We start from the raw sequence: 24,852 nt of genomic DNA on the forward strand, positions 1-24,852 counted from the left end.
CCTTTTTATTTTTACTTAAAAGGGGTAAGGGAGGGGGAGGCAGTCGAGGTTGGGGGATGTCAAAGCCTTCCCCTCAGCCAATCCCCATGCTGCACTGATGTCCACCCACCTACCCATCCAATCCCGTTTGGCTTCTTTGAAAGCCAGTGTCTCTCCTCAGTTCTCTGTACTGAAGCTCAGTTAGCTCCTTGACGCATTTTTCAGAACAGTCGTCATGGATCACTGAACTGTTATTGTGATGTCTTCTGAGATGGAGTGCATTCTCCCCTCCAATGACTCAAAATGTTATTTTGCTCTTAAAAGAAAAAAAATCCCTTGTATACATGGTACCTTTCCATTCAGCAGAGCTGTTCCTATTGTGCATTCAGAGTAATTTATGCTGACTTTAGTGATGATTAGGTTGTACTGCTTTCTTGCTCTTCTGCTGGCTCTGCAGGGCTGAGGGTGGGAGCTGGACTGCATTTGTCCTTGTGGGTTATGGTAAAATTGTTTGCTAATTTCCAGTGAGTTACAGCTGTGCAAACCCGATGAAGGCCATTAGGTTCCACACGTGTTGCTAAGGCCATAACTTGAAGAGGATATGGCTGCTGCCAGAAGTAGCTGAGGGCACAAGTTTGTCCTGCAAAACCTTTATTCCTGATAATGATGCCTGAGCAGCCAAAAAACCAGCTTGACTGCCAGAGCCCAGGCTGAGTTTCTAAGGTTGGCCTTATGCAAAAACATCTAATTATAACTGAATACACCTGAGTCAGCAAGGGAAGGTGGGGGGGGGGGGAAGCAGGGCTGGCGCAGCTTGGGGGAGGAGCCATGGGGGAGCAAGGGAAAGAGGGGGGCAAAGCTAGCATGGCAGGAGGAGGGGCCATGGAAGAGCACAGTGCACTGGAGGGCAAGGCTGGCACAGCAGGAGGAGGGGACGGCCCAGGGGAAGTGAGAGGCACAGTGGGGAGAAGGGCAACAAGGGTACTGTGGGGCAAGGCTGGCATGGCTGGGGGAGCAAGGGAAAGTGGAGGCAGGGCTGGCACTGAAGAGAGAGGGATCAAGGGAAAGCGGGGTGGTGCTGAGAGCAAGGCTGGCACGGTGGGGGGAGGGACTGGGAGAGCAGGGGGGCACTGGGGGCAGCGATGAAATAGCAGGGAGGGGGCAGTGGGAGGCAGGGCTGGCACAATGAGGGAAGGGGCATTAGGGGCAGGGCTGGCACAGCAGAGGGAGGATGCTGGGGGCAGGGCTGGCACAGCCGGGAGAAGGACAGTAGGTGAGGAGCAGTGGGGATGGGGCTGGCACAGCAGAGGGAGGGTGCTGGGGGGGCAGGGCTGGCACAGCAGGGAGGACAGTAGGGGAGTGGGCAGGGCTGGTACGGCAGGGGGAGAGCAGGGGCGGTGATGGCACCACAGGGGGAGGGGCAGTGGAGGGGGAAGAGCAGGCATGGTGGGGGGTTGGCACCGCAGTGGGGTGGCAGAGCTGGCATGGCAGGGGGAGGGGCAGGCATGGTGGGAGTTGGCACCGCGGGGGTAGAGCTGGCATGGTGGGGGGCTGGCACAGCAGGCGGAGGGGCAGTGGGGGGAAGAGCTGGCATGGCGGGGGCAGTGGGGCAGGCACAGTGGGGGCGGGGCTGGCATGGTGGGGGGCTGGCACAGCGTAGGGAAGGGCAGTGGGGGGGGCAGTGGGGGCGGGGCTGGCAAGGCTGTCCGGGCCGCGCACGTTGCAGCACCCGAGCTCTCCACACAGGCCCCCTGGCTCTGCCCACCCCGCCATTCAGCGCCGAAGCGCAGCCCCTCTCCGAGCTGCGGCTCCCGCCGTTTGCGTCTTTCTCTCGCCCTAACCAATGGTAGCTCGCAGCATACGTGAACGCGCGATATCAGCCAATCAGCGGTTTACAAGACCACGTGGTATTCCCTGTGCCGTGCTGAGCTCGGAGCCCGTCTTTGGCCTGGCTCAGCCGGTGGCGCTGTGAGGCCCCGCCCCTGTCTGTGCGTGACGTCACGCCTAGTCAATGAGGTACAGTGTTCGAGTGGGATAAAATAGTCCCTGTGATCCTTCTGCCGAGTGTTCGCTAGCCCCTATCTCTGCCGTGTGCGAGACCAAGATTCGTGGTGCCTTTAGCCAGGCAGGGGACGGTAGCTGGGCACAGAGCCCTTCGAATCGTCCAGGCAATTTTGAGCGCGCGGTGAATGTGGCGGAAGGATACAGTGTTACCGGGTCTCATTTTGTGGGGGAAGACAGGGGCACCTATATAAGGGGGGAGCGCGGAACGCGCCCTCTCATTGTCTCTCTGTCTGTTTAGGACTCTGGGTGGTTGAGGGCGCAGCTAGGACTCGCTTGACCCGGAGGAGCCTCGCTGCCGCCGCCGCCATGGCTTGGTAACGGCGGCAGGGCCAGCAGCGGCATCGGCCAGTGCAGCGGGCGCAGCAACAGCAGCGGCGTCCTCGGCCCATCCCCGGCGTCTGCAACCATGGCGTGAGTACGGGGGTGGGGGCAGGGCCCCCGGTCCCGATCTGGCCGAGCGGGGGAGGGGATAAGGCGCTGAGAAGGTCTCCCCTATGTTGGCGAATGGTTTTTCCCCTGGTGGGGGGGAGGGCTGAGAATGGTGTAGTCCGTAGCGAGGGAGTTGGTCTCTCGCGAAGGGGGGGGGAGAGGAATGGTCCGCTCGAGACGTTCTGAACGTTCCATTGCGCGTTTCCATTCCCTGTTGGGGAGTGAGCGCGTTACTGGGAAATACCATATTGAGGGGGTGGGGGGGTGAATTCCTCTTAGCCCAGGGAGAAACTATTTCGCATAGCCAGGGCTGGAGCGCTCCCTCCGGGGGTGCGGGGGGGTCGGCACATGGTTCTGGAGCCCTGAACTCTGTCTCTCGCCGCCTCTCCACGCCGAGCCTCTGGAGCTGCGCGGGTCCCCAGGGCTCGGGTCTCGGGAGGAGCGCTATGGCCGCAGCCACGGACGGGGCAGGCTGCTCGTTCAGCCTCTCGCCCAGCTGCCCCACGATTCTGTAAGCCCTGATTGAGTTTCCAGGCGGCAGCCCATGTTGTCCTGCAGTGTCCTCTTCCGAGCTGTGCAGTAAGCGCTCTCCTCCACTGGCCGGGAGTCCGAGCTGTTCAACGCCTCTCGGCTCTTGGATGCCAGCAGCTGTCGGGAGTAGCCCCAGTGGAAACGTGGCAGGAGGCACAAAATGGCCGCCTATTTATAGGGTGGGGAGAGAGGCCCAGGAGCAGGAACATGAAATGGCTGCAGCTTGGCTTCGGCGCAAGAGTCCTGCTGCGCATGAGTCACCGCAGAGTGGTGGGTGGGGCATATGGTCAGTGGCTATGACCATATTTGGTCATGAGGAAACTTGAGTGGCCCTTTTGTTAAGACTTAATAAGCACCATGTTAGGTGTTACCATATGGCCCTGTTGTGGGGATAGAATTCTGAGATTGGCTTGGACGGGGTCAAAGTGCAAAGAATGTGTCTGACAGGAAAAGTGAGATCCTGAAAAGGGAGGCAACCCCAGTCTGCTTAGGGTTCCATAACCTGGTTTTGATAGTGGAATGTTTTTGTTTTGTTGAAAGTGACATTTCTACACCAGTGGAGAACAGTCAGTATTTAAGTCAAATCAAACACAAATGGCTGTTTCTGCTATATAACAAATCATCTTTTATCTTTGCTCCAGGTTTTTCAAAGCACCTCACAGCAGCATTGCTGTAATTGACAAAGACACCTACTCATCTTCACTCTTTGACAAAAAAGCATTAAAACATCACCAGGATGAGCCTCTTGAACAACAAGATGCCGTTGGGGGATTTACTGTCCCCCTTCAACCAGTTGTCTTCGGTGGCTGAGGAAAGCCTAGGACTTCTAGATGACTACCTGGAGGTGGCCAAGCCCCTCCGTTCGCATGGGTTCTCCAGCGACAAGGCTAAGGCAGTCTCCTCCAATTGGCTGGCTGTGGATAGTTTGGGCAAAAACACAGATAACAGCCAGGGTAATGCATTACTTTATTCACAAAGGAAATATATTAATTTGGATCAGTTTAGACTAGGGAGTATTCCCATCTAGTGTCCTATCATTAAATATTTGCATATCACTCACTTAACATTCTGCCATTGTTATAATTAACCAGTGAGCTGTTTAAATGATGAAACAGCAGTGTCTGTTTAGAATCGAGCATCTCTCCATGTTCCACATATGGTTCAGAAGCCTATACTTTGGGGAAGGGTCCCACAAGATACGAGAATGTTGCTGTCATTTGCTTTCACTTATCTCTTAGAAGTCTCTCCCCAAACACTTCAATTCTATGTAGAGATTGGAGGAGCCAGAGAAAAGTGGAATGTCATAAGTCACTATCAGGGTTATTTTGTCCTGTATGGTAGAGCCCTGCAACTCATCCCAGAACAAATGACAAGTATCAGGTAGGAAAACAACCAGACCCTCTTGGAGTCAGGTTGGTGCAGCCTCTTGTCCTGCCAGAAACCTCAGTCCACAGCACAGTGGGTGTGCATGCCAAAGAGTCTCTCATGCTAGTGGATGGCAGGAGCAGAGCCACGAAGCTGATGATTGATGTACTGTTGTGCCAACCCAAGGGGCACATAAAGGAGAGCTGACCCCATGGGCATGAGGCAGTGGTGGTGCTGGCTTGGGGTTAGGTCAGAGAACAATTTGACCCCCCCCAGTCAGGTGGGCTTGGGTCCAGTCTGGGTGAGGCCTAAAAATTAGGCATAAGCAGCCCTCTACTGTGCAGAACATATGAAAGTGATGGCAGAAGAATCTGTTGCAAGTATTAGATTTGATAAATTTGCATGTGAAAGTTTAGCAACAAGGGGATGGATGGAGGAAAAAAGCAAAATATTTTGCATCCTGAGTTTTTTCAGAAGGCTTGAGTTGATTGAGATTGTGACTGTTGTACTTTTATGGTAATTAAGTTTCCGTATGTTGCAGAGGATGCCTTCTCAGGCATGGATTGGATGGTGGAGAAGATGGATCTGAAGGAATTTGACTTTGATGCCCTGTTAGGAATGGATGATTTGGAAGCCACCGTCTCTCCAGACGAGCTCATGGCCACGTTGGAAGACACGTGTGATCTATTAGACCCTCCTACCCAGGAAATTCACGACAAAGAACCTCCACTGATAACTGACCCAATCATCCATCACCCTGAATCTGCAATTGGAGTAGATCAGGTGGCCTCACTCACTCTCCTTTTGTCTCTTCCCCTCTCCCCAGGATCCCTAAATTCCACTCCAGACCAATCTTTTAGTTTAGATCTAGGCAGTGAAGTTGATGTACTGGAAGGAGACAGAAAGGCAGAAGCCACCACATTTGTGGTGGTGTTTCCCAAGTTGGAGAAAGAGGAGGAAGCCCACTCAGATGATAGTGGAATATGCATGAGCCCAGAGTCTTATCTGGGGACCCCCCAACAAAGTCCAACCACCTCTGTAGAATCTCTCAATGATGGTCAGTTTCTCACAGACCCCATTTGTGATTCAGTGCGGTCCAAACCATATGATCATCCTGCTGAGAAGGTAGTGTCAGCAAAGGTGAAGGGAGAAAAAAGAGCTGATAAAAAACTGAAGAAGATGGAGCAGAATAAGACAGCTGCCACACGTTACCGGCAGAAGAAGAGGGCAGAACAGGAGGCCCTGTCTGGGGAGTGCCAGGAGCTAGAGCAGAAGAATGAGGCATTGAAGGAGAAGGCCGATTCCCTGAGCAAAGAAATCCAGTATTTGAAAGATTTGATTGAAGAGGTCCGCAAGGCCAAGGGCAAAAGAGCCAAAGTCCCCGAGTAGGGTAGTCGGTAGAAGTTCTATGTGCATGTACATAAGAGCTTGATGCTAAAAGTTGTGTATTATTGCCTAATAAATTATTTAATAGTAAGTTGGGTTTTTGTGTGTCAGGGAGGGGTGCACTTGAATGGATGGACCATTTTTTCTCACTACAATCTCTGGCTGTCTATAAGCAAGAGTTTGATAGCCTCTTAGACTCCCTAGCTAATGGAATGGAGACCATGTTTAAAATAAATGAGCTGCCCTGCTACTGGAGTAGAATTTGGAGACTGCAAGCAAACTGGGATAGGGGTTTGGAGGAAGACCCAGCATGCTGTAGATTTCCAAATGCACTTCACTGCTTGGCACTGTTTTCAGGCTTTGGCCCTTAATCTACTAGGTTGATCCATTTACTTGTGACTTATGTCCGCCCTGAATCAGTGCATGTGACACAATAGCTGTCATACAGGAAGCCTCATGAGAGCTAGAACACAACTGCAATGTTGAAGTATCTGAAAAATGTGCTTACTAGGCCCTTAAAGGGGCAAGGTGAACATAAAAAAAGCATTTTCTTGAAACTAGTACAGCTTTTTCTTTTCTTGTTTGCTTTTATAGCAACAGAAAATGTGGTTCCCCTAACTTAGTCTCCTATTTAGAGGTGTACTAGCTATAAAACTTGCAGACAAGTGATTTTCCAAGTTGATGCTATACATTTAAAATAGCACAACTTGATACATTTATTTTTGGAATTAAGGGGAACTGTTACTACTTGGAATAGCTTTAGACATGTCCATCTCTAGAGCCCCAATTTAAGGTAAATTAGACTGATTAGAAGTGAAGTTGATTTATACATATTAGGCTGTCACTGATGTGACTGATTAATCTTCATGCTAGTCAACTGAAAACACTCAAATGCTTGTATTCAGAACAGCTGTGGTGTATTTTCTGTTACTGGCATTTGAGGAATCATTAATCATTGGCAGTAGCTTAAATGGTGGTTACCCTACTTTTCTGTTGTATTAGCATATAGCTGTGGATACAAATTGCATATGGGGGGAGGGGCTTAAACTGGAAAACAAGTCCTGATAGAGGCATGGAGATGAATTCTGTCCCACTTGACTGAAAGGCTAAAATGGAAAATACTGGTTTGAGTCTGACTGGATGGACAGTAGAACCTGAGTTACAAATACTTCAGGAATGGAAGTTGTAACTGAACTTCTGATTGTGAACTTCTGGTTCCAAATGGGGTGTATGGTTGACTGGTCAGTTTGTAACTAATGTTTGTAACTCGGGTTCTACTGTACAACTTTTACTACATTGGCAGTAGGATTCTTACCCATTTTTTTACTGTGGTCATAGAAGCAGTTGTATCCACTTCACAGTGTAACAAAAATAGTAGGATAGTGCTTTTGCTCCTTACTTCCTGTTTCTTGTGATGAACACCCTGGCTACAGCAGAGGTCCCCAAACGGGGATGCGGAGGAACATTCGGGCCTGGGCCAGCCCATGTGGGAAGAGTGGGAGTGCCACCCAGCCCCACTCCCCCCCAGCTCTGCTCCAGCTGTGGCTCCACTCCTGGACCCAGATCTATCCCCAGCCTTGGTCCCCTTACCCCTGTTGAGCCCCACCCAGGAGTGGGGTGGGCAGGAGGGGTTGGGGGAGAGATGGGTCTGTGAAAAGTTAAGGAAGTGCTGGTTTACAGCATTTTTGTCATGGGCATTTACTACCTGCTAATTTTGGCTTCATGACATACTTGAATACTGAATTAGCTTTTGAGCTTGAATGATCCCTTTCAAACCACTTTTAAACTTATTTAAACTCCTAGAGCTAATTTTAAATAACCTGTGGTACTCTTCAAGAGGGATGGCAGTAAAGTGTTCTGGCTAAATTCCAGGTTGGTAATTGGCTGCCAAAAATTGTTCATATGAAAGTTACCATACTGTATTGCTGGCCCAGCAATTCCTGCTGCATTTAAACCAAAACATAGTTAAAATTACTGGTCTTTATGCAGAATAAAAGGTTTTATGACTACGTACTAGGCACAGCAACAAGACAGTCCATGCCCTGAAAAGCTTAAAATCTCACAGTAAACTTTGGGGAAACCTAGAGGATGGCATTACTTGGTACTGTCTATATTTTAGGTATATCTGTTCATGCCCTTTTCAAGTGGAATCTTTACGCCATAATTGCTTCTAGCATTTTTCAAGAAGGCCTACGGTGGAGGCTTACCTCAGATTGGAATGGGTAGACTGAATGGTAAATTTCTTTGAGAAGGAGAGGGGTGGGAGAGCCCTCAAACCAAATTTAAATTTACACTTTCCAGTGCACGGCTGGTACAACTTAGATGATTTCCTAGAGTGGGTGAAAAGAAAAATGAATCCTTATATTAGCCTAAAATTCACAAGCAATTAAATATACAAGAAGTGACCCACTTCATGAACAAAATTTTGCTGTAACCTATGTTCATGAAAAAGCATTAGTAAATGTGTGTGGAGGGAACTTCTAAAACTTACGGAACTTTTACTTCTAGATCACCACTTCCCATCTGGGGCCCTTGATACACAAAACCAGCCCTCTTTGCTTCTTTAGAGAGGTGTCTAGGGCTATGTGATGGGGTAGGATTAACTTCACTGAGCTGAGGAAGCTTTGTTCCTGCTGGGCATGCTCCAGATGCAGCTCAGCTCAGTCTGGGTGGATTGCTGGGGAGGAAGGACCCACCCTCCTTACACGCTCCAGCCTGGGAACAGCTGGAACCCTCCCAACAGTGGAAGCCGGAGCCACGGAGACCCAGACTGACACCCAAGTGCCTGTGGATGTCCAAGAGGGATCCGAGTCACTTGTAAATGCATGCAGCAAATAGCACCGAGACCTCAACTACAGCTCCAAAAGGTATGGTAGGAAGAGGCCTGGGAGGGGGGCGGGGATCGACACACTACAATCAAGTGGGAAGTTAAGTGTGTTTTGGTTGGAACCTCGCTGACGTACTGTTAGGGTCCTGGGCTGGGACCAGCTGGAGCAGGGTGGGCCTGGGTCCCCCTATGCCTGCTGCAACACCTTCCCCATGTGGTGGCCCATCGAGTCTTGCCAGTAGGCCTTACTGCCCTGCGATTCAAGGCAGCTCCATTGACTCTGGCTGCTAGGCTGTGCTGCCCTGCGAATCAAGGTGAACCCCTTTGACTCCAGCCACTAGATCTCATTGGCCTGCCAATCAGGCTAACTATATTAACTCCGGGCGCTAGGCCTCACTTCCCTGCGTACCAGGGTAATTCTATTGGCTTTGGCCACTAGGGCCCCACTGCCCTGTGAATCAGAGTTGCCCTCTCGATTTTAGCCCTTAGGTCTTACCACCTCAAGGTAAAGGACAGTTTGAGGGACAGGGACACCAACCCCATCACAGGCTGAGACAACCACTTGGCATGGAGGGAAGAAACTTGATCCAGGGCAGATATGTTAATGAACCACCGTTGTGTTCTCTGTCCTGTGAGTTTCAGAGTAGCAGCCATGTTAGTCTGTATTCGCAAAAAGAAAAGGAGTACTTGTGGCATCTTAGAGACTAACCAATTTATTTGAGCATGAGCTTTCGTGAGCTACAGCTCACTTCATCGGATGCATTCAGTGGATGAAGTGAGCTGTAGCTCACAAAAGCTTATGCTCAAATAAATTGGTTAGTCTCTAAGGTGCCACAAGTACTCCTTTTCTTTTTGTCCTGTGAGTGGGTCAGTGGGTACTCCCTGGCTGGTTTATCTTACCAGGAGCCTTTGACCTCCAGGAGTTACCTAAAAAGACTTTAAAAGGCCACCTAGGGATTTACTTGGGGACTTTTTCACTGTCTAGAGCTGGGGTGGGCAAACTACGGCCCTTGAGCTTTCACTGAGGAGCAGGGTCTGGGGCTTGCCCTGCTCCGGTGCTCCAGGCGGGGAGCAGGGTCTTGGACCACTCCATGTGGCTCCCGGAAGCAGCAGCATGGCCCTTCTCCAGCTCCTATGCGCAGGGGCAGCCAGGGGGTTCTGTTCTGCATGCTGCCCCTACCCCGGGAATGGCAGCCAATGGGAGCTAAAGGGGCGATGTCTGCGGACAGGGCAATGCACAGAGCTGCCTGGCTGCGCCTCTGCGTAGGAGCCAGAGAAGGGACATGCCACTGCTTCCGGGAGCTGCTTGATGTAAGCACCGCCTGGAGCCTTTCCCCATGCCCCAAAACCCTGCCCCAGCCCTGATCCCTCTCCCGCCCTCCGGATTTCTCGATCCCAGCCCGGAGCACCTTCCTGCACCCCAAACTCCTCAGCCCCACCCCAGAGCCCACACCCCCAGCTGGCACCTGCACCCCTTCCTGCACCCCTTCCCGCACCCCTTCCCACACCCCTACCTCCTGCCCCAGTCCTGATCCCCTTCCGGCCCTCTGAACCCCGCAGTCCCAGCCTGGAGCACCCTTCTACACCCCAGACTCCTCATCTGCACCCCCAGCTGGAGCCCTCAACCCCCCTGCACCCCAGCCTGGAGCCCCCTCCTGCACCCTGAACTCATTTTTGGCGCCACCCCGGAGCCCACACCCCCACCAGAGCCCTCACCCCCTCTTGCACCCCAACCCCAATGTTGTGAGTATTCATGGCCCGCCATACAATTTCTATTCCTAGATGTGGCCCTCGGGCCAAAAAGTTTGACCACCCCTGATCTAGAGACTTATTTAGGTCCCAAGCATAACCTTCTTAGTAAAAAGATCTCCGATTAGCTAGTGATTCTTCAAGTTTGTGTGACTTTTCCAGTTGCCCACATTTCAGTAGAGGGGAGAGACAATCTCACTTAGAGAGCTGAGCCCTAGATCCCTCTAAAAGAGTCTCAAGAAAGTTTGGAACGCTTGTTTGGGCATGGGTTGGTGATGTGTTTTACAGAATTCCCCACTAGTCTACCCATTCTAAGAAATGGGGAATCCTCGCTGTAATTGCCCTCTTACCAACAAATGTTCACTTTTTTGGCAGCAGGTACCCAGACTAGCAATACTAGTCTAGTCCATGTTTGCTTTTCCTTGGAATGTTCCTCTTGGCATGTGCTTTCCCTCTTCCCAGTGCTCATATGGAGGTTTCCTGCTTGTCATAGAGACTCCCTTAATCCTAGTTGCCTGAGACTGGCAGGCTTGCTACATGGACCTGCTGATGCTTTTCCAAGAGATTAGAAGTCCTCTGTTCCTAGGCTAAGACCTTTGTCAGCATGGCCCAGTAATGTTCTCAGGCCCTGACACCCACATTTCTCAGCCTGGTTTGCAATAAGACACTCTTAATGGAGTTGTACAGTTTTGATAGGGTGGTCCAGACACTGCTGTACCGACAGCAAAAATGATGACATCTTTTGTTGTCTATTGTGTGGATGGTTCTGTTCCAGATGATGCAGGAAAGAGGGTTTCCCCGCCCCCCCAGCTAGATGGACCAGAGTAACAGCCATCTTTGATTTTCTGAAGAAGGTTTCTATCAAAGGTCTAGTCTCTGACCCTGCTCAGGGTTCTTGCCACTGTGTTCAGGAGTCTGTTTGGGGATCAAGAGATCCTCTTATCTGGTATCAGTATTACTGAAGTCCACTCTTCAATTAGCTGTCCAGTGTCTTTGAGGAATCTAAAACTTGTTCTCAGGTTATACAAACCTCTCCGCTTCACAGCTCTGCAGTCCCTCATCCTGAAAGTTCCTGAGTAACTATAACTCTGGGGAGAAGAACAGAATGGAAGAGCTACTTGCACTTGCCTGTAGTCTTCCCTATTTGATATTCCCTAATGACCAAGATGTCCTTTGCATGTGTTCTTGTTTTTGTCAAAAGTCCAATCCTCCTCTCATCTGATCCATGCACCATGCATCTGTCTTGTCCTGACCCAGGAAGGAAAATGCCTGGCACACCTTGGGCCTCAACAGGGCCCTCAAGGGTAATTAGACAGACGAGAAGCCTTCAGGTGAAATGGATCCCCCATTTCCATCTCTTCCAGGGTTTGGGGAAAGGCCTCATCATGTTCAGATACATCCTGGTCAAGTAGATCAGGTCTGGTAACCAGGAGGCTTATGAGGCCACAAAAGTTCCCTGCCAGTGAGACTTAGAGTCCATGACACTGGAGTTACCTCCTAGGCCAGAGACGGGAAGTGTCCATAGCTGCCACCTGGTGTTCCCTGTACTCTTTCACTAGACACTATTGGCTAGGTTCACTGCCCTTGAGTACAGTTGCTTAGGGTAGGGTTTCCATGTGAAAAGCTCTGCACTCAGAAGGGGTCAGGTTCTCTTTCTCCCTCCTCCTGCAGCCAGCGGCTTCCTCTTCTCATTCAGCAACTCTCTTACCTCCCTTCCTTGGGTGTCTTTCTATAGGGTGTACAGTTATACAGAGCCCAGCCACTGCTGTGTCAGCCAAGCCACTGAAAGATAAATCCTACTCCCAATTTTACCTTCTAATTTTCTTTCCATGGCTCGATGGAGACCACACGGATCCCCATGCTGGCAGGCTTTGAGAGACTCTCCTCTGGGAGGTAGACCAGGCTAATACATTTTCTTCAGATAGGGACTCAAACTGGAGAAGCAGAAGGAGCCCCAATGAGTGGGAAAATCCTGGATGCCGACTAGTCAGTATCTTGTCTCACAGCAAGGGAAGATCCAAAGTTTGCACAATCTCAACTGAGCTACAGAAAACACATTAGCTGGTAAGTTGGTCTGTAAAATGTTTTTGTTTCACCTTCCTTAGAGTAAACCCACCAAAGAGAGGGAGTCAAACTCTGTCATGGCATGTGAATAAACTTTCTGTGTTCCCATAGCAGCTCTCCTAGAGCAAAACTAGATGTTTTACTCAAAAGGATGAGTGTAATATAAGAACCCAGATAGAATACAAACATCCCAATCTCCTACCACTGAAATACAATCATCCAGGGGTAGGGAGATCAGAGCTGCAGACAAACAGGGAACAGCACAACACTTCCACAGCTCTTTTAAAGTAATTTCTATTTCTCCCCCCGCTTCTTTCAGGAAAACTACTTTTACTTTAAAAGAGGTGTGGGGGGAAAAAAACCCTGCTGCTTTCTGTGTCTGACTGCAGCTCTGATCATCTTGTCTTCAAACAGGTCATCAAACTGATGCTAAGGCTGCCTCATGGGCCCATATTTCAATTACATATGTAACTTTCAATAAATAATTCTTAGTCATTTAGTCATGCTTTTAAACAGTATCTGTAGATTGGAAACTTTATTCTTCCATTGTAATTTTCATAAATTCCAGGGCCAGAAGGGACACTTTTTTACTCCTGCTGGAATTCTGCACCTCTGTGTAATGCAGAATTAATGTTTCCTGGAGAATTTTATTTTTCATGCAGATTTTGAGATTTCCACCAAAATGCTTCCTTTTTCCAGTTTTGCTTGTTTCAAATTATTAGTTACATATACACATAGTGTCTTTGCGCACACATGAGCACTTTGGCTGTGTGAGCAGCGAGGCTCAATGTAAAAACCTTATAGGGTACTGTTAAATTAAATTGGTCGTGACTTGTGACCTTCCCTTTTATATTCCCTGCCAGCCTGAACCCACCTATCACTGCGTGCGCACACACACCCAGCGTTCCCACCTGCGCCTGGCACAGGGGTGTGCATACCACCTCCGGAGACAAAGGGGTTTTGGCTGACAAAACATGTACATGACCCAACCCACATAAACCCCCCCCCACACACACACTCTACCCTGGGTCTCCCTTCCCCCATGCTAACCATCCACTATCCTACAACTAGACTATTGCTAACTCACCAACTCCATTCCCGCTAGTGGCATGATCCAAAAACCTTACGATACACACACAAGCTTGAACTTGGACAACACATGACAAACACACAAAACAGTACTTAAGAATGCTAGTGCCCTCTTAGGCCAGGTCATTACAATATGTTTGTATAATGACTTTGTTTAAATTAAATGTTTAATTTCACTGAAAGAGAAGATAACTGTTAACAAAGATACATCAAGTTCTGTATTAATATGCCTAGTAAGGAATCTATTTGTCAAAAAAACATTTCCTGAATCTTTTTTTGTCGGCTGTATTGTTAGACATACTTGCTGACAGGTATTTTGAAATAAATTGCCAAAATAATTGAAACTGTCATGATTATATTGTGTTTTGGCAAATAAAATATGCAGAATTTTAAAATTTGTGCAGAATTTTTAAGTTTTGTTGCAGTATTCCCCCAGGAGTATATTATGATCATCTAGTCTGACCTCTTGAATAACACCGGCCATAGAACTTCCCCAAAATAATTCCTAGAGCAGATCTTTTAGAAGAATATCCAATCTTGATTTACAAATTATCAGTGATGGAGAATCTACCACAACCCTGGGTATATTGTTCCAATCTTTAATAACTCTCACTGTTAAAAATGTATGCCTTATTTCCATTCTGAATTCATCTAGCTTCAACTTCCAGCCATTGAATTGTTATACCCCCTCTGCTAGAGAAACTTTTCTTTAATCCCTTTCTTTGCACTATTTGTATGCACAGTGAATACCATTCTATGATGAGCCAAAGGAAGAAAACCATTTTTAAAAGGGGAGGAAGATGTAGTCTTAGACTTCCTTAGAGACCGACTGGACAACTGATAGCTCTTCATGTGCTAATTTGTTTTATATTTTGTCAGGATTCATGACCTTTTGTCTCATCGCCTTATCTCGGATCATACTTGTTTAAATTGGTTCTTCTCTGTTTACAAAAAGGGCAGTTCCTCTGCCCAGCAATAGAGAGAAGTAGGGAAATGGAGCAAGTTAAATACACTTTATCTGTCGCACTCTGAGACTACCAGTCCCTGCATATAGTTGGCAGTTTAATTAAGACCATTTTGAATTCTGGGTGTGTGTGTGTGTGTGTGCTGGCTTTGAGTATTTCTGGGTTTCAGCGAGGGGGTGTGTGTGTGTGGGGGTGGTAATGGCACAGCTGACTCAAGGGAGGTACAGTGTGGGCAGATGCAGGCTTCACACAACTCTCCTCATGTGCCTCAAGCTAGGCATGATGCATCCCAGCATATTCCACTCCTGTTCTATTGGCTGAGTATAAGTCACGTGTTCATATATATAACTCGTATCAGGGTCCCTCCCCCACTCTGAACTCTGGGGTACCGGTGTGGGGACCTGTATGCAAGACCCCCTACGCTTATTCTTACCAGCTTAGGTTAAAAACTTCTCCAAGGCACAAACTTTGCCTTGGCCTTGAACCGTATGCTGCCCCCACCAAGCGTCTTAGACAAAGACCAGGGAAAGAGCCCATTTGGAGACGTCTTCCCCCAAAATATCCCCCCAAGCCCTACACCCCCTGTCCTGGGGAGGCGTGAGAATAAACAAGATGAGCACAGACCAGCCTTGGATTTTTAAGACCCAAAAAACCCAAATCAGATTCTCTAAAAAAAAAAAAACCAGAACTTTATTAGAAGAACAAAAAAAGATAAGAGAATAACTCTGTAAGATCAGAATGGAAGATAATTTTACAGGCAGTCAGATTCAAAACATAGAGAATCCCTCCAGGCAAAACCTTACATTACAAAAAGACACAAAAACAGGAATACACATTTCCTCCAGCACAGCGAATTTACAAGCCAAAACAAAGAAAACCTAACACATTTTTTAGCTAAATTACTTACTAACTTTACAGGAGTTGGAGAACTTGCATCCTTGATCTGTTCCCAGCAAAAGCATCACACAGACAGGCAAAAGCCTTTTTCCCTCCTTCCAGATTTGAAAGTATCTTGTCCCCTCATTGGTCATTTTGGGTCAGGTATCAGTGAGGTTACCTTAGCTTCTTAACCCTTTAAAAGTGAAAGGATTTTGCCTCTGGCCGGGAGGGATTTTACAGCACTGTATACAGAAAGGTGGCTACCCTTCCCTTTATTTTTGTGACAATACAGGCAGGCTGCAGTCTTCTGCAAAGCTGTTCTGACCATGTGTGCTTTATTTCTGCTACTGTTGTGTGCCGATAACTTCCTCTTCAATCTATTTTTAGATCCAGGTGCTTGTACTAGTTCTCTGTAAATACGAATAAAAAAGCAAACCACCCCTAAAGAAGCCATCCGTCTCCTTTGCTGTCCTGAGAAAACAGCTGCACTCCTGTACCTCGTGTGCAAGCCCGAATCCCCACTGCAGCTTTGCAGAGTGAAAGTCAGGGTGATAAAATCCAATTAACCTCTCTTAGCAAGAAGCCCAGAAATAGCAGCAAGGACAGACTGCCCTTTGGGAGATGAGCACTCCCTCTTAGTGCCATTGAACTGCATTAACCAGCAGGATAAGGCAGGATATTCTGGTCAGACTATTTCAGGCAAAAGCCATAGCCTGGCAGCCCAACCCCTTCCCCCTCTCTCATCCCAGCACAACCTTCAGTCTACTCTCCAGAAAGCAGTCAAGGTGCCTCTTGAGCAAACGGATCCTTTGCCTCTCTTGTGTTTCCTGGTGTCTTATTCCACTATGTGATTTGGTTCTGCCTAAATTCCTGGTTTCCCCTCACCTTCTTCCTTTTGAGACTGTCCCTCCTTTCCCCTAACCCCTATGTAACAATTCTGCTACTGATTATCAACTTCTTCTTTAACTCTGAAAGCCTTTTTGGGGGCAACATTTATCTTCCAGTGAGAATAAACCTCATTCCTTTTATTTTTCCCATATCACTTAATCCTCCAGACCTGGTAACATCTGCATTGAATATGTACAGAGTAACTATTTTCCAATTTGTGCCAATTTTTTAGCCATTAAAGGTGTCTGGGTTCTGGCTACCTTGGAGACCTCCTCTCTCCTGCATCATACTTTCAGTAGAGAGCCACTTAGAGGCACTCTCTAAATTCAACTTCCAGTGTGGGACGGGTCCTTGGATCTAGTATATGCTTCCTCTTTTGTACCAACAAAGCTTGTATTAACTCTGAGTGCATGTCAACATTGACTCTACCAGTTTGCTTTCCATTCGTGTTGTAGGAGGAGTGTCAGCCACACCCTGGCTTTATGGACCTGATTCATAATAGGCTAGCCCAGAGGTGGACAAACTATTGCCCGTGGGACTGACCTGCCTGGCCCTGGGGAGGCTAGCCCCCAGCCCCTCCCCTGCAGTCCCTACTCCCCCGCAGCCTCACCTCACCATGCTGCCAGTACAGCAGCATAGCTGGCTGCAAGCTCCCGCTGCTCTGAGCGGCATGGTAAGGGGGCAGGGAGTGGGTTGGATAAGGGGCAGTAGGTCCTGGGAGGCAATCAGGGGATAGGGAGCAAGTTGGGTAGGGTGGAGGAGGTTTGGAGGGGGGGGAAACAGGAGGGGTTGGATAGGCATGAGAGTCCCAGGGAGGCCTGTCATGGGGCAAGGGTGTGGACAGGGAGCAGGGGGGTCCTGGGAGGGGGTGGTCAGGGGACAAGGAACGGGGGGGGGGAGGGTTTGGATGGGTCAAGGGTTCTGAGGGGGGCAGTCAGGGGGTAGATGGGGGTGGGGGCCAGGCTGTTTGGGGAGGCCCAGCCTTCCCTACCCAGCCCTCCATACAGTTTCACAACCCTGATGTGGCCCTTGGGCCAGAAAGTTTGCCCACCCCTGGGCTAGTCCAATACTAAACTCCCAGGGACACTTTGCCCTGTAATTCCTTTGCCAGAAGTAGACCACTACCAGACTCACATGTTATTTACATTTATATTAAAGGTGCTGCTGCCTTTCTCCTCCCTGGGTGGGTGGGGGGGAGTTATACATAAGATGGCAACCCCCTAGCTTTAGCTATCTTTATTTTCTGCTGCAGCATACTCAGCCAGTGGTGCAGATCTGGGACCAGAGCCTGGAGTCTAGCCACAGTGAGCTCATCCAACTCAGTACTCATCCCACAGCAGTAGGAAGAAATCAAGTGTGGGAGCACACAGCTAAAACAGAAGGGAATGCACTCTGACAGGATCAGCTCTTCCAGGCTGAAGAGCTTCTGTCAATGGAAGCCAAGGGGAAATAGGAGCTATGTAAAAGTAAAAGCACCCAGGCCACTCCTTGCACACTAAAAGCCTTCCTCCCGATTTCTTGTGGGGCACAGCTTGGCCTGTAGGTGATGGCTGAGTGAAGCAAGAGGCTCTTCTAACCCCGCTTTCTCAATGCACCACAATGGTCATTCACTAGCATTTGCACATTTAATATATTTTATATTATGAAGTCTGCTGTGGTTCTACACTCCACTGTCCAAAATGCTGTTACTTCAGCTTATATTTAGTGAGCAATGGCTTGTAGGGATGGGGAAGAGGACTCACTGGCCTGCTCAGTCCAAGCATCACACGTGGCTGGGCTATGCTCTTCCACTTGATGGACAGAAGCAAGCCTGAAGAGGCCTTCACACTTGTTGTAGGATCGAGATAAGTTAATACAGGCAGAAACAGCAGAATTAGTTGGAATGTGTAAATACATGTTTAAATTGTTCTTAGCATGTCTCATGGTTACAGGGCTAGCTGCACCTCTGTTCTCTTCCTGGTCTGAGTGTACTCCCTCAGGTGTCAGGCCTTGTGACAATTCCACAGTTCTCACACAGGGCCAGGTCTAGGAGTGGATCACCTGTTCTTACCCAGCAGGTCCAACTGGATTCAGCTCATATGGTTCTTTCCTTCTGGAGTCTGTGACCAGCAGCATACACACTGACCAAATAAAACTAAAGTATTGTTGTTAAGAAGGTTAACAGTAGGAACAAATAATTTAGAGGACTTCAAAAAACAGCTGTCTCCCTGCATATCACTTTCCATCTCCCAGTAGCAGCCTAAGAAAACCTAACTTCTTCAGCCTCCCCCATGGGTACCTGGGTCAGTCTGGTGCCCCTACCCAACCACCTCCTCTCTTGTGAGGAAGCCCCTTTTTAAACTGCCCAACTTCTTGTTCTTCATTCTCAGACTTGGGCCCCTCTGGACAAAGCTAGTTTTGCAAGTTGGCTGGAAAGGAAATCCTCTAAAGCCCTCACAGATCTGGGCTGTTACGGGACCATGCCCAAATAGTTAAGGGTTTGCTTGCTGAGGGGTAGAGGGCTGCCCAGGCCTAATTTTTAAGCCCCCTTGACCCCCAGCCTTCCTTCCTAACCTGAGACAGTGCCACTGCCTCCAGCCCAGAGTAGCTGCATCCCCTCAGGGGACTCAGCCCTATGGAAGGGTGGCTTATTTCAAGGTGTTCTTTCACTTCCTGCTTGTTTTTCCTTCCAGCCCCTATTAAACCAATCTTCATACAGTAAACACCCCAGTAACCATGGCAACATACATATGCATACGTTACAGAGCAGCTCCACCACCACCACAGTATGTATGACACCTTTATTTTAAACAAGATGGCAAACGAAAAATGGCTCTCTCTAAACTTACTCTAGCCAACTGAAAACAAATTCAAAGTACAGTTAAAAAAACACCAGGAAAAGCTACTCATTGCCATATACATTTTTCTGTTTCTGCACCAAGAACACGTACAAAAGAAGGGAACTGGTCTTTGCACTGCTCTAGTCTGTCTGCAGAAGAGAGAAATGAGTAATTGAGAAATCCCCTTTCCATCCTCTTACACAAGAAGTTCCAAGCAACATGTACAATAAGGAACACTAATACCCAGAATTAGCTGTATTTGGTCACTACAGCTTCCTGTTTCAATAATATCTTGGCTTCCCAAACCTTGCATTTCTGAGAAATCCTCCCCCACTCTCCATCTGGTCACTGTGTATTGCAGGTAAGTGGGTGTAGAACACACCAGTGAGGAAAGAGGAGCAACAGGAACAAATTTGGGGATTGCAATGAGAATGAAAGGAAGAGAGTGTACAGGGCTGCTCGACATTGAAGCTCAGCCAGCCTATTTTACACAGAGGCAATGATTCACATAATTAATATTTGGGCTACTTTTTTTGAGGGGGAGGGAGGGGAGAGGACACTCATTCTTTTTACCCCTTTGTTTTCAAGTGGAGAACAAAGGTCCTACTTTCTGGGGAGTATAACAGATGGCAAAGTAGCCACCAACCCTCCAGAAACACATTGTATAGGGGTTGCACAATGGACAACTTCCCCATCTGCTGGCCAAACTACATGTTACAACATCCAAAGCATTTAGCATTAGTATTTGGGTAGGAGAGAATTGCCTCCCTTGACCCAGCATCACAATCACCAGCCAAAAGTTCTCAACAGTAAACTGCCTTCACCTTCACCAGCTGGTGTTTGCAAGGCAGGGAGGGGTGGGTATTCTCAGGGGAAGTGACAGATAGCCACACTTAGCAGGTTTGGGACAGAGGAGCTGATATGTGGGTTAATACTAGGGCCAGCTGTACTATGCAGCAACACTACCCCCATGTGTTTAGTACCCTGATTTAATGGGCTTGAGTGTAAACTACCAGCTGTATAAGGAGATTTGTGGGAGCGAAGGCTGGGAGGAGTCCAGTACAGAAGGGTTATTTCACTTCCACTCAGCAGTCCAATGAAGGAAAGTAGAAAATATCCGTATATTAACATGGAGCACAGAGACCTTTCACACAGCCCTAAAACAGCCTAAAAAGAATTGTGCCTGAATGACCTGTTTCACCTCTGCCAACCCCACCCTATTGGAATAATTATTCTACCACAGAGGTACGCAAGTACATTCTCTGCCACAGTGACTACTGTTCAAGCACCATAAGCCTACATGGCATTACACAAGGAGAAAAAAGTGAAGGTCCTTGCCTGATGGAGATCATAACCTAAACAGAGGTTTGAATAGTACTCACATCTTCTCCTTCCTAGAGCATCCTTCCTTTTTCTGATAATTTGTTCCGGCTGCTCCACAATTCAGCTCTAAATAGTCTCCTGTGTTTCCCGTAATGAAACCTGCCACTTTAAGCTGTCTTTTCCAAAACAGATGGATAGAAGGATCCTGTCTCAGAGGAGCAGAATTTGCATCTGGCTTGAATGAAGAGTCTGCTCTACTCCAGGAGAACATGAGTGAGGTGCTGGCTGGAAGTGGGCAGTAGAGGAAACATGATCTCCCTGGATGCTTTTGAGTCTACAGCATCACATCCCATGCTAGTAACTAACAAATTCTGTACATGTGTGTGAAGTCTTGCATTGGACGTGACATCTAAACATATGCTGGCAAGAGGTATCATCCCACTCCCCTGGTCTCCCATCCCAAACAGGAGGACACGGTCAGTCCCATGCTCTGAACACTCAGTTTTGGAAAGCCTGGAGCTGCAAGAGTTCTCATCACACTGCTCCAGCTCGCCCAAAGTATTCTCTCTCAAACTTCTGGAAGTCTTCCTCCGTGAAGACAGTGCCTTCAGATTTCTTCTTTGGCTTCTTTGGGGGGCGGTCTCTAGATTTCCTGCCCCTATTCTGGTTGAGAACCTTCAAATAATAGGAAGGAAAGATTATTACAGCCTTTGCTAATCCAGCCCCAGACACAGTATAAACTACTGTGCCAGTAATCCCCTGCTATTCCAGTCCTGGCAATGCAGAGAATTAAGACAGATGTTTACTAGGGTTAACAAAAGCTTGTGTTTGGGGCAGCAGCAGACTCCACTTGGGTTTTTGGGACTAATGTCAAAGATGGTCTCAGCTCTTTTGCTGCTGAGGGCCTTGAAGCCAAAACCAACTGCTAGGGCTGAAAGCTTATCACAAACTTTGTTAAGAAGAACGGGAGATTTACAGCATCCCTTTCGACTGCTTAGTTCTCTTGCTTTTGGTTTCGTTGAAACCCACAGGCATTTATCTGAAGACAAACAACAAAACATATTCCCAGGCAGGTGGGAAGTACTACCCAAGGTGCTGGGAACTGCTTCTCAGTTACTGGCGAGCTGCTCACAGCAGAACAGGTTTCCCTGCTGAGCAGTCATTGTAGTGTCTAGGACAACTCAACAGGGAGAGGGGGAAGCATGGTCTAGTGGGCTATGCACAGGACAGAGAAAGTTAGTTCTGTGTTCTCAACCTGGCTCCGACACCAATGCCCTGCACAGCTTTGGTAAAGCCTTAGTTTCTCCCTCTGGAACATGGGGATACCACCTCCCTCTGTAGGGGAGTTGTGTGACTAGTACATATGACACTATATATGCTGAGCTATTAAATAAATGCCAGCTACTTAATACACGTTTGTACTTTTTCCAAACCTGTCATGCAGATATAAAGGAAACAGAGCAAAACTTTTCCTTTTTCCCCCAGTTTACTTTTTACACCTGACAGACAGTAGTCGGTTTCATTAGCTTCCCCAGTTGTATGGGTCTTTAAAAATCAATAGGGGAAAGAAACATTTTAAGTGATAGGAAAACAAAATAAAAAACAAACAAACAAAAAACACAAGGGGCACCACATGTAGCAACTGGAATTATTAACTTTTTTTAAAATTGTCAACTTGACATACACTCATTGGTTTTATTAAAGAGAGATATGGAGGACTGGGGATTTAATTGGGGATTGGTCCTGCTTTGAGCAGGGGGTTGGACTAGATGACCTCCTGAGGTCCCTTCCAACCCTGATATTCTATGATTCTATGACTGTAGACACACAATGAAATACAGGTTTGAATAAGGGGAAAAGGACTGTGGGGAAGAAATGGGTCAGAGAGAGGTAAATTTTAATGCAGAGAGTAAGGTTACATGATTATATTAATGTTGCCAACTACCCTGAATTCTATTATTAAGGGGAGAAAAATGAAAATAACCCAGAATTATTGACTGCACTTATAAAACAGAAGATTCTATTGGATAACCCAAAATACACATTTTTCTGTACAATTAGTTATGTTTTGGGAAAGAGGCCTTATAAAATCATCTTGCTGGATCTCCCCAGAAATCCTAAGGCTGGCCCTGGGCATAGTTGTGTGATCATTATAGATCATTTTGGGACTTCAGGGTGGTAGTGCAGTAAGTTATTTTGTAAACACACCCAAAAATAATAAGGCCAACATTAGCTACCACCCAAACTCATTTTTAGCATTGACCTGTGCCTCAGGTGTTCACCAGTCTCCAAGGTGAATGACGCGTGGGAGCCACTTCCCCTTTCGCGGTATTCTAGGGAACAAAAACAGGACTCCCTTGCCTGCTGCGTGATGGTTTTGTCCACAGTGAATCGGCCCTTCGTCATGTACTGCAAGTTCTTCTTTAAGTGATCCACAGCCTGGTGCTTCCGATACTCCTCTGGTAAAGGGCAGAGAGCAACAAAACATCTCTGTAAGTGTGTACTGTATAACAACTAGCTGACGAGTACAGGGAGCCAGATGGGGGTATCGCAGCCAGGCTATGACACTATTGCTGGGGGGTGTCTCCCTGTGCATCAAAACTTTGTTTGAGGAGTCATGGGGACAGGATATCCAGCAGGAGACACACAAGGTAACCCGGATAGGTTTGTGATCAGGTCCCCCGTGGTGCAGCCAGGCATAAAGAGGTTCCTATGGAGCCCCAGTCACGAGCAGGCAGGCCTAGGAGGTAGGGTCACCTGCATGCAACAGGCTGCTCCCCCCACAAAGCTGGCAGCCCCGAGAGAGCTGCCCTCCTACTCCAAGATGGCCTGGGGTGATAGCACCCCCCCCGGCTCCTCGGGGCCCCGGGGGCGGGGTGTTTCAGAACAGCGGGTTCTCCTCCAGTTAGTCCCCGGTTTCTGTGCCCAGCCCCCTCCCACCAGCAAGGGGTAGTGGCGGCGGGGAGGGTCTCCGTCACCTATCGCCGACTTGGTGACTCTGCCCTTGGCCGTGGTCTTGTTCCTGCCAGGCCCCCGAGCCGCCTTCCTCCTCTTCGGGGCTGTGCGCGGCCGCTGCTGGGGGCTGCTGAGCCCGGGCTGGTGCCCTGCGGGGACGGGGAGAGAGACGTTAACGTGACCGCGCAGGTGACGGATCTGAGCCCCGCCCAGGCCTGGCCCCACCCGCCCACTCACCCGCCCACTCACCCGCCGTCGTCGTCGTCGTCTCCGTCTCCGTCTCCAGCAGCTCCAGCCCCTTCCTCAGCAGGGAAGCCGACATTCTCCCCACGTGGAGCCGGCTTCCGCCTACCGATGCGCCGCCTCCTCCTTCGGCCCTGCCACACTTCCGGTCCTCTGCCGCGCCGCTTCCGCCGGCAGCCCCGCCACACTTCCGGTCCTCCGCCGCGCCGCTTCCGCCAGCAGCCCTGCCACACTTCCAGCCTGAGGATACACCGCCTCCTACTTCAGCCTCGCCACACTTCCGGTCTTCCGTCACGCCACTTCCGCTAGCGGCTCGGGCACAGGCGCTCGGGACAGTCATCGGCACTCCACGCCCCGCCCATCCCGCACATGCGCAGAGGGCGCGCTGGGCACCTGGTGGGTGGTGGGGAAGCTCTCACAGTGGTTCTGGGGAGGCAGAGAGCGCGGGGCAGCGGCTGCCCCCTCCCCCCCAGCAGCGTGAGGGGAGGCCCAAGGGCAGGAAACCCCGCTCCCCCCACCGAGATGCCACCCCGGGTTCTCCTTCCCCCGCCCCCAGCTTTGTGGGGGGAGCAGCCTGCTGCACGCAGGTGACCCCTGCTCGGGATTGGGGCTCCCTGGGAGCCTCTCTGCGCCTGGCTGCACCATGCGGGCCCTGATCTCAGTCACAGCATCCTTACCTGGCGCTTCTCCTGCCAGCTCTGCCTGTCTCGCTCACCTGCCCAAGTTGGGCCAATAAAAGATATTCCCTCACCCACCTTGTCTCTCCTACCCCCCGAGTCTCATACTGGGATTGCAAACTCTTCAGGGCAGGGGCCATGTCTGATTTCTTTGTATATAGCCATCACAATGGGGCTAGAGGCCTGTAGGTGCTGCCACAGGGGAAATAATAAGTAAAACGAAAATAATACCCTGGTATCGTGATTTTCCAGACCAAGCCCCAAAACCATCCCAGTCTGACTCCTGAGGCACAGAATTTAACCTGGTCAAAAATTACATTTATTATTCGTTAGTATTTTACTTATTTATATTACCCCCCTGACAGAGACAATGTTATTGTCTTCTAAGTTCAGTCATCATTTGAATAGGTGGTCACAGAATTATTTGATTTTAGCCAATGCTAACGCAACAAGATGACATGAGAGAAGAAGGGGAGGGGTTTATGCTCCCTTGACAAGTGTGCTCTTAAGGCCCAATGGGGAAAAAAAGATACACTTGAAGTTTGCTTCCATTATTTTTCATGGCAAAAATATTTTACTATCAAAAGTGCTACTGTAGACAAAGCCCTAGTGAGCAATGC

At 48.9% G+C, this 24,852-nt stretch overlaps 2 protein-coding genes across 2 annotated transcripts; one reads left to right on the forward strand and one right to left on the reverse strand.

Annotated features, from left to right (window-relative positions):
• The first annotated feature begins 2,246 nt into the window (after positions 1 to 2,246).
• On the forward strand, positions 2,247 to 5,845 carry ATF4 (activating transcription factor 4). The gene is made up of 3 exons (XM_048834512.2): positions 2,247 to 2,454; positions 3,645 to 3,956; positions 4,910 to 5,845. The coding sequence occupies exons 2-3, from the start codon at positions 3,740 to 3,742 to the stop codon at positions 5,755 to 5,757; spliced, it is 1,065 nt and encodes a 354-aa protein (XP_048690469.2). The 5' UTR covers positions 2,247 to 2,454; positions 3,645 to 3,739; the 3' UTR covers positions 5,758 to 5,845.
• A 13,135-nt stretch (positions 5,846 to 18,980) lies between these two features.
• On the reverse strand, positions 18,981 to 23,910 carry RPS19BP1 (ribosomal protein S19 binding protein 1). Its single transcript, XM_075124187.1, has 4 exons — positions 23,562 to 23,910; positions 23,336 to 23,461; positions 22,719 to 22,816; positions 18,981 to 21,032 (listed from the first exon to the last, which is right to left on the reverse strand). Exons 1-4 carry the CDS (start codon positions 23,893 to 23,895, stop codon positions 20,892 to 20,894), a joined length of 699 nt encoding a protein of 232 aa, XP_074980288.1. The 5' UTR covers positions 23,896 to 23,910; the 3' UTR covers positions 18,981 to 20,891.
• Between the last annotated feature and the right edge of the window lie 942 nt (positions 23,911 to 24,852).

This window comes from Caretta caretta, chromosome 1 (assembly GCF_965140235.1).
Source record: "Caretta caretta isolate rCarCar2 chromosome 1, rCarCar1.hap1, whole genome shotgun sequence".
Classification (NCBI taxonomy): Eukaryota; Metazoa; Chordata; order Testudines; family Cheloniidae; genus Caretta; species Caretta caretta.

Bases quoted from the DNA above. Each gene is read 5' to 3' on its own strand.
- ATF4 (XM_048834512.2), top strand. From the start codon at position 3,740: ATGAGCCTCTTGAACAACAAGATGCCGTTGGGGGATTTACTGTCCCCC. The intron at 3,957-4,909 runs GTAATGCATTAC...CGTATGTTGCAG, and splicing joins AAACACAGATAACAGCCAGG to AGGATGCCTTCTCAGGCATG.
- RPS19BP1 (XM_075124187.1), bottom strand. From the start codon at position 23,895: ATGACTGTCCCGAGCGCCTGTGCCCGAGCCGCTAGCGGAAGTGGCGTG. The intron at 23,462-23,561 runs GTGAGTGGGCGG...CCGTCCCCGCAG, and splicing joins GACGACGACGACGACGGCGG to GGCACCAGCCCGGGCTCAGC. The intron at 22,817-23,335 runs GTGACGGAGACC...GCCCTTTACCAG, and splicing joins AGTCACCAAGTCGGCGATAG to AGGAGTATCGGAAGCACCAG.